Below are 13,972 nucleotides of genomic sequence, written 5' to 3' on the forward strand. Positions count from 1 at the left end.
AAAGAAGAACTAGCTCACAACTAAGATTGCAACGGACTAAGACGCAATCATGGAGTAATGTCAAAAACTTTCTCAACCACGGGCGCTTGTATTAACTAGAGAAGTAAAAAAAAGCCAGGATCAGCACGAAGCCACAAAGGCGCAGTCTAGAACGTGAAAGTAAAATACAATCAAATGTCCAGAATAGTAAACGAGTGACATGGACAAACAAACAACCAATCATGCCGCTCCCTCTCTCTCTCTGTATAATACCGTTTCCACCACGCTCTCGACAGAAGCTCTACCACCACACCTTGCCTCACGTTGCTCAATACACCAACCTTGCCATCAACCCCACTGCTAATTCACAACAGATTTAAATCCTCCTGACTCTCCTATCCTCAATGCTGTCATCTAGTTCCGTGACGGGAATAGGCCAAACGCTCAACCGGCCACACGGTCCGTTGGAAAATGCCAACGCAAACTCAATCGGGAAGTCCTCTTGGCCCTGGATCGTGCCCAGATACAAGCTCAAGCTGCCAATGGCGCAGGTTCCGTTACCCACTGGAGCAACGCCACCGCCGGTAGCAACGGGGAAGGGGACGCCAGATGAAGCGCCTGTCGGTCGCATCATTCCAGAACCTGTGGCGTATGCCGTTGGATAAGTGGCGTTAGATCCGTATCCATAACCGTAGAGTCCGCCAGATGGGTAGGTAGAAGGAGCGGGCAGGGCGGGGATGCTGGCAGCCGGAGGTTGTGTAAGGCGAAGATGGCATTCTTGCTCGCTAGGGACAAAGAAAGAGCCCGCGCAGAAGGGCTGTTATCAAGTCAACATGTGCTCTCACGACTGGGGGAGAGGAAAGGGTAGCTTACAGTGGTCTGGCAAGCAATGCAGCAGTTGGTGGAAGACGTGGTGTTGACCACGAGCTCGTTCTCGATGGGGAATCCTTGAGTTGGGCGGTAGATGACGCGATCGAAAATAAGCGTGTTTCCGTTGAAGTCGGTGATGTGGTCGACTGCGTGTGTTAGTTTCTGCATTCCATCTCTCTGCAACGGTAATGGTATACTCACCAATATTGTTTCCCAGACAAGCTTGATACACTGTCGACCTAGGCAAGACCGCCGTAATCGTCGTGGTTGTGCTTACAGTGCTCGTAGTAAGCGCCGTGGCAGTCGCTTGAGCCACGAACACTGTCTCGGGAAGACCAGTAACGATGGTAGTAGTAGTGCTGTTCACAGTGACCGCGACACGGCAATCCACACGCTGTACGAATTTGCGATCCAAGCTGGAAGTGTGACCGTCTCGGTCAACGGAGAAGCCGCCAGTATGATTAGCAGCAGTCTGGCGCTTGAGCAGCTGAAGCGTCTGCGAGTTGCGGCCTTCAAGTCCATGGCGCTTGATGCGTGCAATCGGGGTCGCTCTGGCCACATCTACAGCAAGGAGGGGAATGAAGCCGGCAGGAGTAGGGACCGTAGTCGCGGCTGGGGTCGAGGTTGACGTGGTCGAGAAGGTCTCAGTTGTTGTGAGAACATCCGTGAAGGTGGTCGCTGAAGGAGTAGCAGTCACTGTGTCGCGCGTAGTATAAGTGATACGGAAGAAGTTGGTTGTTGTCGTATATCTGAACCAGGTCGGGACTGCCTCGGTTCCAGCGGTTCCAGTAGGCAGAGCATAGTAGCCGAAGCGGGTGGTGCAGCGAGTTGCTGAAGAAGTGACATCTTGAGCCGTAACGGCTGAGACAGCTGCAAGTGCAGCGAGGAATATAGAAACAAACATGTTTAACGATTGACCGAGAACAGTGAACTAGCAAAAAGGTGCAGATAGTAGCGAATGTGAGTTGCTTGATAAAGCACTTGAACCTCGCAGACAGAGGATTATATACCCTCATAGCGGTGGCGTTGTCCACGAAGCTTTAAGGGAGACTAAGATGAAGGCTCAAGGTTCTCTGGGCAGTACAGAGCTGAATGTAACAAGACAAACACCGCAAGCCACGTCTTCCGGTATCTGGTGGCCGAAACAAGAGGCAGAAGCCCTCATGGCGTTAGAACGCAGCATATCAAGACCGCCTCGTGACAGCGTGTTGACGTTGATGACGCCTCAATCCATGTCTCTGCCCCAATACTAAGATGAAGAGATGATACAAGAGCTATTCAAAGCATATCAATGTCCCCTTGATTCCCGGGTGTACCGTAGACGACTCACCTTACGCTTCCAATACCAAGGCTGCGGAAGTGCAGATGAGAATCAGACAGAAAGAGGCCTTGTAATCACTAGGGAGTGGGTAGTATACGTGAACCGATCTGAATCTCGGGCAATCAGGTGGGTGAGTGGGAAGATTTTGTCGCACCGAGCCTCAATCCAGTTACTGCTGCTTCGTACATGATAGGCGATGGTTGCACAAAACTCCTTCTTAACGGCAATGCAGGGCGCACGGAAGTCGGCTAGAATGCGTCAGCTATCTGGCAGAAACGGCTCGAAAGTTCATCAGATGCGACGTTTCGCTAAGAATAAAAAGTATGTATGGGAACAGCATGTACGAAGTTTGGACAGCTTATTTGATGTTCAAATTTTGGGGAAAGTTTGCTCTGAGCTAGAATTTTCGTGAAGAGCCGAATAACCGGTGTATCCAGTTTGCGTCTATATTCGGTTACCGGATGCTTGCCGCTATTATTGATCCCTTGCTTCACCATACAAAATGGATCCACTCTTCAATGTAACACCACCATGCACGGCGCTCAGCCGCATTCTATAATGATGACCTGTCTATGCGCGAAACGCCGAGAAAAGATAGACAGATTCTGGAAGCGAAAGAGTGAAGGAAATATGGCTGGTCAAATGGCCTGCTTTTGAAAGACCTCGGCACCAAACTGATACTTGCCAAAAAAGCATAACCTCGCGGGTCATTCGATGTCAAAACTCTCAACCCCTCAGCGACAAAGCTGAGCGACAACCGAGACTGACGTACGTCAGATAAATGGATTGTCAGGGGATCGACAGAAGAACTGGCTGATCGCTGGTTACCTGCGCGATCCAATTCTAAGACCAGGCACGCCTTTCAAGCCCATCTTGCCAACAGTCGACTTCTCAAGCATTGGCGGCTCTGGGCAACCCATAGTCCTTGCATACTCATTCGCTAACCGAACCAGATCCGCTGTTGATAGCTGCAGCTTCTTGAGGAAAGTCTTGTTGTATCCCAGGAAGGCTTGGTAGGCTTTGGATTTAGCCACCTCTTCAACATTGACGAAGGCTCTATCGATTTGTGCCTCATGCTTGGGTAGTCGCGCTATCATATCCACTGGATACGGTTGGATGGGCAACGTCCTGTTGGTCCTTGGGAAAAATGACTCTTGGCCGAAGAGCACAAGAACAGCTCGCCCATCCTTTCCAGCACGAGCAGTGCGACCCACGCGGTGGATGTACTGCTCAGTGCTTGAAGGAAGACCTAGTTGGATCACTAGGCCTACATTCGGAAAGTCCATGCCACGCCCCACAACGTCGGAAGCGAAAAGAATCCCGCTTGCCGCCTCTTTGAAATCCGTGGTGGTACGTGTTCGAGCAGGCTGGGACATGCGGCTGTGAAGTTCGAACATCCTGAACTGGGGCAAGGCGTGCTTATACAAATCATACAGTAGCCCGACACCGTTCGCCGTCGTACCAAATACAATGGCTTTGAAATCAGTGGGGTTTTGATTGTATTCTTCCTCGATCAAAGCTGAAAGAGCAGCAAAGGTTTGGCCGACCGTGGGAACGGAGAAGAAGAACTGCGGGACACGCTCGTGCGTCGGCACCTCGTTAGGATCGACTGTCGTTAGGTGCATGTAGCCTGGGAACAGCACGATCTTGGCTACGTCGAGGACCTCCTTAGGAAGGGTAGCAGAGAAGCACATTCCCTGCCAACCGTCACTCTTCGGTGGAATGCGCCTTAGGATCTTCTTGATTGCAGGCGCGAATCCAGCGTCAAGCATTTGGTCGGCTTCGTCGAGAACCACAGTCTTGAGATGGGAGAACCTTTCACGGACTTGTTCTTCGCCCAGTATGTCATCGAGGCGGCCAGGAGTCGCGACAAGGATGGTAGGATTGCCGTTGATGAAAGCCTTCAGGTTCGAGGCACGGGAGGTACCGCCAAACGCAGTGTGGCACTCCATCTTCTGTGGCAGACATGCGGTGACGCCGTTGCATTCTTTTGCAATCTGAAGCGCCAGCTCACGCGTGGGGCAGATGACGAGGATACCGACCTTGCCCCTTGGAGGCGCATTTCCAGCAAGAAGGTTTTGGATAGCAGGAAGCAGGAAGGCAACCGTCTTGCCGGTGCCAGTTTTCGCCTGCACAACACAATCGGAAGAGGATGACGGGAGCTCGGTGAGTACTTTTTGCTGAACAGGAGACATGTACCTAGAAGGAGTTAGCCAGTGTGCATGAATAGTTATTGTCGCATTAGAAGCATAATGCCTTCGTGCGGGCATTGTGAGGTGTGCTTACTCGAATCCCATCTTGTCCAAGCCGTCAAGCAGTCCTTTGTGTAGTTTGTTCTGCAAGACTGAGAACGGCTTCGGCGCCGCATCGCCAGCCGTCGTGCTGTACATCTGTCGCACATCGACGATCTCTACAGGCTTTGGTGCGTCGTCCACTTTCGGCCGTTTTGGTTGTTGCGCGATGGCCGAGCGAGGTGCGGATACGGTGCTGGGGGCAGGTGCGCCGTTGGAGCGGTCGCCGCCTTTCGGCCGGGGCCACTTGCGCTTCGGTGGGGGTGGCATAGTTGAGAGTTGTCTGTAGTTGAAGGTGAGGTAAGGTGTTGCGGGGCGGCTGAGTATTGTATTAGTTGAAAGAGACAGGCGTGATGGAAGGCTAGATTGAGCGAATGAGCGCAGTGTAAGAGAACGTGAAACTGATTTCATTCTTTTGCACAACAAGGTACATACACAGAAAGCCTCCACCAGAAGATCAAGAAGAAAGTAAAGAGATCAGGGTGTTTTGTGAGAAGAAAATGCAGGAACTATCTCGCTCACAATTGTTTGGGGCGGCGACCCGGCAGAAAAAAAACTCCAGGCCGGGGGTGACGTCGACCAGCTTGGCGTTTCCATATGCGGGCTGACTCAGCAATATTTCACCCTCCACACTCGTTATCTCATTAATCAGACGCTCTGCGCACGGGCCAGATTACATAATACAGTTAATTACGTAACGCAGGCTAAAAATCTATTATTTATAAAGCATTTAAAAAAAACTAGTTTAAGCTTTAGTAGTATTTAATTAAAAAATATATTTTTGCTCTTATTTATTAGCAAATATTTTAATAATAACTAAAAGATAAAATTTAATATAAATTTAAATTATTTTATATATAAAATTTTATATAATTATATTATTTAAAATAATATATTATACAGGCAAGTTAGTTGCCCGGTTAAGTTAGTTATAACGTATTACACAGGCAAGTTAGTTGCCTAGTTAAGTTAGTTACAATGCTAAGACCCTACTAAAATTAGTAGTCTTTTACTATTAAACGCGATGCTTTAATATAATAATATACAATTTTTTTAAAAAAAAAATTAAATATAGTTTATAGTTTAGGCTTTAAAATATAATACAAATTTTTCCTAATAAAAAGCTGCGCAGATCTATAGCGTTTTTTAAATAATACTTAGTAATTAACTAAAAAAAAAGCCTTTATAATATAATACTAGGCTTAATAAAATAAGGCTCTTTTTAACAAAAAAAAAAGTAATTACTTAGTATATATTCTATTTTAAAAACTAAAAATTTCCGCCTTAACTAGCTGCTGTAAATAATATAGCTAATACTTTGCTAACTAAATATAAGTAACTACTTATTAGCAAGAACTAGGCTAGCACATTTATTAAATAATATCTATAGCTTAGTATTAAAATTTTTTAAAAGTATAATTATTAAAAAGCTTTATATAAAAATCCTAAGCTTATATAAAGCTAGTTCTAACTTATAAAAAATATAAAAGCTAAGTATAGTATTTAAAATAAAAATATATATAACTTTAATAAAATAGGCTTTATAATAAGCTAGATATTATATAAAACTATTGTTTTAAGTGCTAACTATTAAAGACAGCTAAAAATAGTGCAGCAGGGTAATTAAAAGTAAGTAACAGTAATTTAAAGTATTAATATAATAAAGTAAGCTATTTTACTTTTTATTATTTTTATAAGCAAGAACTATTTTTTAGCCTAGTATAAAAAAAATAGCCTACTTTATAATTAAGTTATTACAGTTTTTAAGAATAGCTAAATAATAAATAAGCTTACTTTTAAGTAGTTAAAGCACTTTAATAAGTATACTAAAAGAAAAGTTATTAATACTTATTGTTTACTTATTATTAATAGTTATAAAAGCTATGTATTAGTCTAATTCTAGTAATACTATAAAAAATAAAAAATTATTACTTTTTATATGCCCCTGCATTTGTCGCACTTACTATAGCTATTTAATATAAGTTATTTTGCGCTTTTAAAAAAGGCGTATAAGTGCTAAGCTAAAAAGCTAATATATAATAGCATTAATTATATTATTAAAATTAAGTTTTTACTGTACTTTAAACTAGCTTTTAATGCTACTATTATAAAAAGCAATATTTTAAGTAGCTTTAAAAGCGCTAGTCTAGTTTTTTTTAACTCTAAAGCTATAATATTAAAATTTAATATTTAGTTATGTACTTTACTACTACTTACTATTAAAAATAGTCTTTAGAAGTTAAAAACACTAAGTAATACTTTAAAATTTAGATTTTAATTAATGCTAGTTAAAATAAAAATTTAAAGGTACTTAAATAGTTTTTTTATTTTAATAGTTAAAACTTTTAAAAATTTTTTAAAAAGTGTAGCTATAGTCGCGCACAAGCTTGTATTAGCGCAGAAAAAAATTACTAAATTTTAAGCAGCTAATAAAGCTGCTACATAATAAAAATTATATAAAAAAAAAAAATATAAAAAAAAAAAACTTTTATAGTAAAAAATAGTTTTTAATTAATAATTCTAAAGGAGTTTAAAGCGCGTAGTAATAAAAAAAAAATAAAAAAGCAAGTATATATTAAAGCAGGTAAGCCTTTTTAAAGGCGCTATAAATACTATAGTAAAACTAGGTATAATACGCAAATATACAAATAAAAAATAAAAATAATTTTTAAATAAATTAGCTTATTATAATTTACTATTATAGTTTTTTATAGTGCTATACTGTTGTGCATAGTACTAATTTTAGTAAAGTTTTAGCATTATAACTAACTTAACCGGGCAACTAACTCGCCTGTATAATATATTATATATACTTTTTTTTTTAGGTACAAAGTACAGGCTTAAAAAGTAAAAATTTTTAATATTTTTTATGCCTTATATTTTAATATATTGCCTTTTTATTAAAAAATAGGTTAAATATATATATAAGTAGTAATTTATATAAAAACTAATAGCTTTATATAATTATTTTAAACAATATATATAGTAGTAGTATTAATATATAAAATAGTAAAAAAGCTTAAAAATTATAATTTTTTAACTAAATACTACTAAAATTTATATTAGTTTTTTTTAGACGCTTTGCGTATATAAGATTATATAACTATTTAATTATTATGTAATTAGTAGTAGGTCCGTGCGCAAGGCGTCTGATTCATAAGATAACACACTCGTTCAGCCACCTTGGATCGTTTGAGTTCGTGGCTTGACTTTGATGTGCCCTCACGGTACTACTATATAGCAGCAGATATTTGATAGCCTCATTCTGACGATTCTGCCCTCCTAGCTCGTGCATCCCGACTCGTCCTATCTACGCGTGCCAGGCTAAATCATCACAGAGGCAGAGTCGATGAAGAAGTCATGGAGGGACATTTCCAAAGAAGCCCGGGACTATCGAGACACAACCATTTCCCAGCTTTCTCCTTTGGCCCCTTCTGTGCCATCAGATCTACCTAAGAAGGTCCTAGGTGTCCCAGACCAGCTTCTCGGCCAGCATGTCACCTCAATCACAAGCCTGCTTCCTGAAAAACTGCTTGCTTCTATAGCAACCGGTCAATTATCAGCCGTCGAGGTTTCCCGTGCGTATCTGCAGCAAGCTGCCGTGTCTCAAGGCCTCACCAATTGCATCACCGAGCTTCTGCCCACTATGGCTCTGGAACGAGCAAAGGAACTGGATGCCTACTTGCAAGAACACAAACATCCAATAGGGCCACTTCATGGCCTCCCAATAAGTGTCAAAGAGCACATTGGATTCCAAGGTTTGCGGTGTACGACCGGGTATATCTCACATTGGGACACGATCGCCAAAGAGGACGCGCACATTCTTCAGGTGCTGCGAGATGCAGGTGCTGTCTTCCACTGCCGAACTACGGTCCCTCAAACAATGATGCATTTGGAAACTGATTCGAATCTGTATGGTGTAACGACAAACCCCCACAACAGAAATCTCGCCTCTGGGGGGAGCTCAGGAGGTGAGGGCGCTATCATTGCGCTTCGTGGTTCCTGTCTCGGAATTGGCTCAGACGTTGGTGGTTCCATCCGCAGCCCCGCTGCGAACTGTGGTATATACGGTTTGAAGCCAACTGCCTTCCGACTACCCAGTGATGGATGGGGCTACATGATGGCGGGCGCAGATACAGTTGAGACCGTCTTGGGTCCGCTCTCGACTTCTCTGGAGGGGTTGAAGGTTTTCATGAAGTCGATTATTGACTCAGAACCCTGGCTGACAGAGCCGGCGCTGATTCCCATGCCTTGGAGAACCTACAATATACCACAAGACCGGCCTCTAAAAATCGGCGTCTTATGGCATGATGAGATCGTGCGACCGCATCCACCAGTTACTCGTGCGTTGCAGATGTTCACAGACAAACTGCGAGAACATGAAGTTGAGGTTATTGACTTCTTACCTTACCTTCACGACGAAGCATGGGCAATTCTAGCCTCACTTTACTACCCCGATGGAGGTGAGGCAGACTCGGAAGACATCAACAAATCCGGCGAGCCATGGCTGCCCTTGTCGAAATGGATCCTTAAGGAAAACCCTTGTGTTAAGAAGCTCTCAGTTGGTGAGCTAGCATACTGGCTGGAAGAACGCGAGGCGTACCGCAAGGAATACTCATTACACTGGAACAAGTATGGAATCGATGCTCTGCTCTGCCCAGTCGGGCCAGGTGTGGCCCCAAAGCACGATACTGCAAAGTATTGGAACTACACAAGCCAGTGGAACCTACTTGATTATCCTGGAGTAGTCTTTCCAGTGTGTTGCGCCGACAAAGAGAGAGATATGTGGCATGATAATGAGGAAACTCTGAGCGGGCAGGATGACGACAATCGGAAGCTGTGGGACCCAGAAGAGTTTCACGGCGCACCTGTTGGGCTGCAGCTCGTTGGCAGGCGCTTCGAAGACGAGAAGATATTGGCCATACTAGAACATGTTAAAGCAAAAGTCGGGTTGCCATTCGAGTATAATTAAATTAGCAGCCTCTCTTCCGTCTTCACTTCTTCACACCGTAGTAAGCGTGTCAAGCGAAAGAAAGGCTTTAGTGACGCGTATAGCAAGCTGGTCGTACTGGGTTGCTTTAGAGTTGCAATCACTGGCGTTAAGATACCTAATTTTGAGGATGTCCTGCGCCTTCTTTGTGTCCGGCTCTTTACATTGAAGGTGGTGTGGGAAGGGTGAGGGGCTTCAAGGCCAAGTGTAATCGAGTGCAGTAGCGCGTAGGCGAAGGCGGCGTTTTCGCAAGTCGAGGAAAGATAGCGCCTATTGCTGTCGTGATTATCGATTGGTAACGAATTCTAAGCGAGTCTGCCACGCCTTGACCCTCCAACGCTCAGCCATTGTCAGCGTGAATAGATTCGAGATTTTGATTTTTTTAACATTCTAGATGGTTATATGGCTCGATAAAGGACACAGAGAAAGAATGTATGATGGAATTCGTGCTTTTCCCAAAAAGCTCAAAGATGGCTTATAAACCTGGTGGAGGCATTCCTATTCGACGATCGCTTTCGTTTCCTCGTCAACTAAGCAAAAGAAAGTTTCCACCCCGTTTCCGCTATCTGCCGCTGATTTCATCTACGTGTCTCCCCTTCTCCACATCCTTATACCGTACTCGAGACCATCTTCTTCACAAACCCTGATAATACTCACCGCTATGTCTTATCGTCCTCAGAAAGGGTTTTCTAAAGGTTATCGTAGCCATCCATACGGTGCCTCGCCTAATAGACAGCCAACAAACCACAAGTCTAACAGCTTTGACCCTGACTCGGAAAGCTTAAACGCTGCAGGACTGCATGCATCACCCAGTTTGGAGCTTGCGCGCAGCGACCCGTTTCACCACTACATTATTTGCTCGGGATACTTCCGGGGCAAAACGCTAGCAGAAGTTCACCTCATCAAGCCGGACTACCTGCCCTGGATGCGCAGTAAGCACTATGATGCTCTACCAGACACACACATAATTCGAAAAGCCCTCGATCAATGGGAGAAGGAAAGTGGCAGCGAAACAAGCCACAGCTGGTCCCTACCGCCCATCTCCTCAGCACCATCAAGATTCAGACAGGACAATGGGTCCTACCACATATACATGTCCGAACGCTTTCTTAAAAAGACCTGGAAAACGACGCGCGCTGAGTTGGAGGCCGTTGGAGCAAACTCTATCGTCTCCCACCGTTCGAAGACCCAGTCAAAGAAATTCGCACTGTTCCATGTGTACGAATACGCGAAGGGACCAGGCGGCATGAGCACCGCGGAAGCTGATAAAGCGGCAGCAACTGAGATGGCGCGGATCACGAAAAGTCGCGCAAACTATCGACGATTTACGGATCAAATGAGTAACTCGTTTGACGACGACGACTGCGATTTCGATTGCTGTGATCTTTGAGGAAGGGGATGCGTGGAATTGAATGATGGCTGGCGCAAAACAACGAGATAGTGCGCGCCGATAGAGATAACCGAAGACTGAGGTTAGTCGTAAGATTATTGATTGAGGAAATACAATCTCATTATTTATTGAGTATCAATGTTCACAAACATTTGAAACTGGGAAGCCAGATAGCCAAGTCTTCGCCTACCAGCGAACCTTATTTTTGCCCATCTGAGGAAGAAGGCTATGGTCAACTGCGGGCTTGAACGTTGACTTTCGAGTGAAGACACCCGTAAACGTAAGCGTGAGAGGTTGAGGGTAGAGGGGGTTCTTCATGGACTTTACACTTCAGCTCGTTGTATCACATTGGCCTATTAGAGAAATCTGTCAATAGATTCTTTGACTTCGAAGAAGCGACGTTCAACTGATATATTTCGCCTACAGATCTAAACGAACTTCATAATTAATATTAGAGCTCGTATCGCGTCATTTGCGCGGTAAACTTCTAGTCGCTGACTCTTCCTCTAGAGGTGCGAGGTGTGATATGGGTGAAAGGCATGCCGCAGATTTCCTAATTCATGGCCTAATGTGACTCGTCTCAAAGGAATTATCTGTTAGTTTAGCATCATCATGGTAGTATCCTGCACCGTGCAACTTTCCACGCTTATATGTAGTCTGTTCAAAGCGATTGGACCTGACGCATGTCAGAACTCTCTCCCTCAGCGGCAGTCTTTCCATGCCTCGGGTTTTGAATGCGGCAGCCCTTGAAGGCCCAGCTCATTGTTCTAGGTGAGAGACACGGTGCATTTGTATAGGTGTTATGTTGGTAGTCACCGATGTCTGATGATCAGAGCCACGGCGAGAATATGATTAATGTCCAAGACGATTATAACCTTCATCGAAGCATATCATTAAGACAATTCATCGATTTCATTATGAATCCTGATCTGGTTCTAGCAGCTCTTACATTCCATCCGCAACCATAGCCTGCACAATCTGGACATGACGATTCGCATTCGTCTCGCTCCACTCATTGTCATAATTCAGCCCATAGGGCCAGAAGTGACTTCCACCGCAATTAATCTTCGCATTCGCTCCATCCCAGCTCTTCAGCAACGGCAGCGCCGTCTTCCAATCTCCAGCTTTACATTTCCTATCAAACGCCGCCGTCTGCCCTACACCAAGCGTATGACTGATCTCGTGCATAGCGGTCCTCTCCGACATGTATGATCGGTTCGAGCCAAAGCGTAGATCGCCGTTATAAGAGGCCTCGGCAGTGGGGACGCCAGGAGCGTAGGAGACGCGGATAGTTTTGTTCGGGTTGGAATATTTGTGGTAGCGTGCGACGGCTTTGGTCATTGCGGCTTCGATTTTAGCGTATGCATCCTTCTGGTCGGCGGTCGGGTTTGAGGCTTTTTGGAGGGTCCATGTTATGGCTGCTGAAGCTGTGCAGGCATAGGCCGCGATGATGAAGAGGAGCGAGAAGTGCATGGCCTATGGGACTATAGTCGATCGTTCCAGGGAAGTAAATGACGTTGACGAAACAGATGAGGTAGGATCCTTGATCGATACTTAATCATAAAGCTGGGCTGCATACTGGACGACATCTTATACAAATCCCCCTGCCCTGTTTCACGATTAAGGTCCGTATATCTCTTTCCCACGCCCCTTTGTGATTACCTCAATACAGAACTTATCACCCGGTAGAAGTGAATATCTAATCCCTGACTGGCAAGACGGCCTTTTTTCATTCCATCCAATCAACAGGTTGGCCAGTACAACACCTTCCTAAATATGTTCGGACTGTTGTTTATGCTATATTGGCTTGGCTACCGCATGCGGTTGTTGAAACAATCAAGGGTCGGGACTAATTGTTTTCCCCACACCTCGGAAGGTTTTGTTGCTTAAGCGAGATCATTTGCCGGACTTTAAGATCTTTTCACTCGAGACTCGAGCACCAAGGGACACCTCTAACCCGCAAACCATTGCATTAAATGCCTAAATATAACTTAATGACTGTTATAAAAGTACCGGCGATTTATTCAAATTACAGGCTTAACCGTCAAATGTTTATTATGCCGAGGTTAATAGTCCAATCCTTGAAATAATCTCACCTGCACACTTGCGCTCTTGATTCTATCTCCCAGTATTCAAGAAGCGAGTGTTAGGAACATGACAAGAGTATACGCCGCATTGTTTTAGTAATACATGTACTTTGCTAGAGACCTCAGGATTTCCAAAGTTCCTTGGAGGATAAATTATTTGAGCAAATTTCCTTCTAATATAGCTCCTAGGCAATCTTTGCATATCTATAAAGGCTACTGCCTAGGCAGACTGTCTAATACTCAAACCTAGCTTTTTTAGTAAGCTAGGATCTTGACAATATAATGGCCAACTACAGTGACTAGGCGTGCGTATGGCCCTTCGCTTAGTGGCTTGAGACTGTCGGAGGTTTAAAAAGGTTAGAAATTGTGCGATCCATTTCCACTTTCTGGTTTTTATGCGCGAAGTTAAAAGAGACAAATATAGAGGTTCTATCATCTTTACCTGTCCTCGTTGCCGAAAATGTCCTGAAAGGGGCGGAGTCCTCCGCACATAGCCGTTGAGAAGGGAATAGAGATTTGCTATCCCACTCTGGAACAGGGGAGGATTTGTACAGTAGGATAAGCGAAATACTGGTAGTTTTTGAAATCTGGTCGATGCGGGCCCATAGTATGCCTTTCGGATTAAGTCGGCTAGCCTCAGACAAACATGATCTGTGGTTGCACTCTATTTAGTGAGACCTAGGATTCAAAGTCTGCTCTTCATCGAATTCATATCAGAATATTGACAGATTCAGTAGGCCATACTAGCTTAACGTAATGTAACAACAGTCGTGAACCTTGGTGACTACCAGGTCAAGTGCTCAACAATGTCCCATCAGATCTGTTCAAGAAGGTCAGGATGAAGACGGTGTATACCTCCAAGATGTCATGCGTGAGTCCTATTGATAAGTATTCATTTGCTATAAACTCCAACACTAATTCTTATTGGGCGTTCGACCTCTTGGACTTGGTTTTTTCCGAACGGGAACAGTGTGACTTTCAATCTCATAGGAAGTAATATTCAGCAAACTTGAGTATAGCAACATCAAAAGCTTCTAAAACTAA

The 13,972-nt window shown here is 44.1% G+C and overlaps 5 protein-coding genes across 5 annotated transcripts; 2 read left to right on the forward strand and 3 right to left on the reverse strand.

Annotated features, from left to right (window-relative positions):
* Nucleotides 1-355: 355 nt before the first annotated feature.
* K460DRAFT_382686 (uncharacterized protein) lies at nt 356-1,931 on the reverse strand (the record flags this gene model as incomplete). The annotated part of the gene is made up of 3 exons (XM_040935418.1): nt 1,051-1,931; nt 853-995; nt 356-796 (listed from the first exon to the last, which is right to left on the reverse strand). Exons 1-3 carry the CDS (start codon nt 1,751-1,753, stop codon nt 356-358), a joined length of 1,287 nt encoding a protein of 428 aa, XP_040793762.1. The 5' UTR covers nt 1,754-1,931.
* Nucleotides 1,932-2,994: 1,063 nt separating this feature from the next.
* Nucleotides 2,995-4,731, reverse strand: K460DRAFT_401225 (ATP-dependent RNA helicase MSS116 mitochondrial precursor; the record flags this gene model as incomplete). The annotated part of the gene is made up of 2 exons (XM_040936402.1): nt 2,995-4,369; nt 4,457-4,731. 2 exons carry the CDS (start codon nt 4,729-4,731, stop codon nt 2,995-2,997), a joined length of 1,650 nt encoding a protein of 549 aa, XP_040793763.1.
* Nucleotides 4,732-7,810: 3,079 nt separating this feature from the next.
* Nucleotides 7,811-9,433, forward strand: K460DRAFT_270743 (amidase; the record flags this gene model as incomplete). The annotated part of the gene is made up of 1 exon (XM_040927672.1): nt 7,811-9,433. One exon carries the CDS (start codon nt 7,811-7,813, stop codon nt 9,431-9,433), a length of 1,623 nt encoding a protein of 540 aa, XP_040793764.1.
* A 588-nt stretch (nt 9,434-10,021) lies between these two features.
* Nucleotides 10,022-11,239, forward strand: K460DRAFT_361968 (uncharacterized protein). The gene has a single exon (XM_040932552.1). The coding sequence runs from the start codon at nt 10,113-10,115 to the stop codon at nt 10,839-10,841; it is 729 nt and encodes a 242-aa protein (XP_040793765.1). The 5' UTR covers nt 10,022-10,112; the 3' UTR covers nt 10,842-11,239.
* Nucleotides 11,240-11,786: 547 nt separating this feature from the next.
* On the reverse strand, nt 11,787-12,314 carry K460DRAFT_351159 (uncharacterized protein; the record flags this gene model as incomplete). Its single annotated transcript, XM_040931558.1, has 1 exon — nt 11,787-12,314. The coding sequence occupies one exon, from the start codon at nt 12,312-12,314 to the stop codon at nt 11,787-11,789; it is 528 nt and encodes a 175-aa protein (XP_040793766.1).
* Nucleotides 12,315-13,972: the final 1,658 nt, after the last annotated feature.

Source organism: Cucurbitaria berberidis (assembly GCF_010015615.1).
Source record: "Cucurbitaria berberidis CBS 394.84 unplaced genomic scaffold K460scaffold_1, whole genome shotgun sequence".
NCBI lineage: Eukaryota > Fungi > Ascomycota > Dothideomycetes > Pleosporales > Cucurbitariaceae > Cucurbitaria > Cucurbitaria berberidis.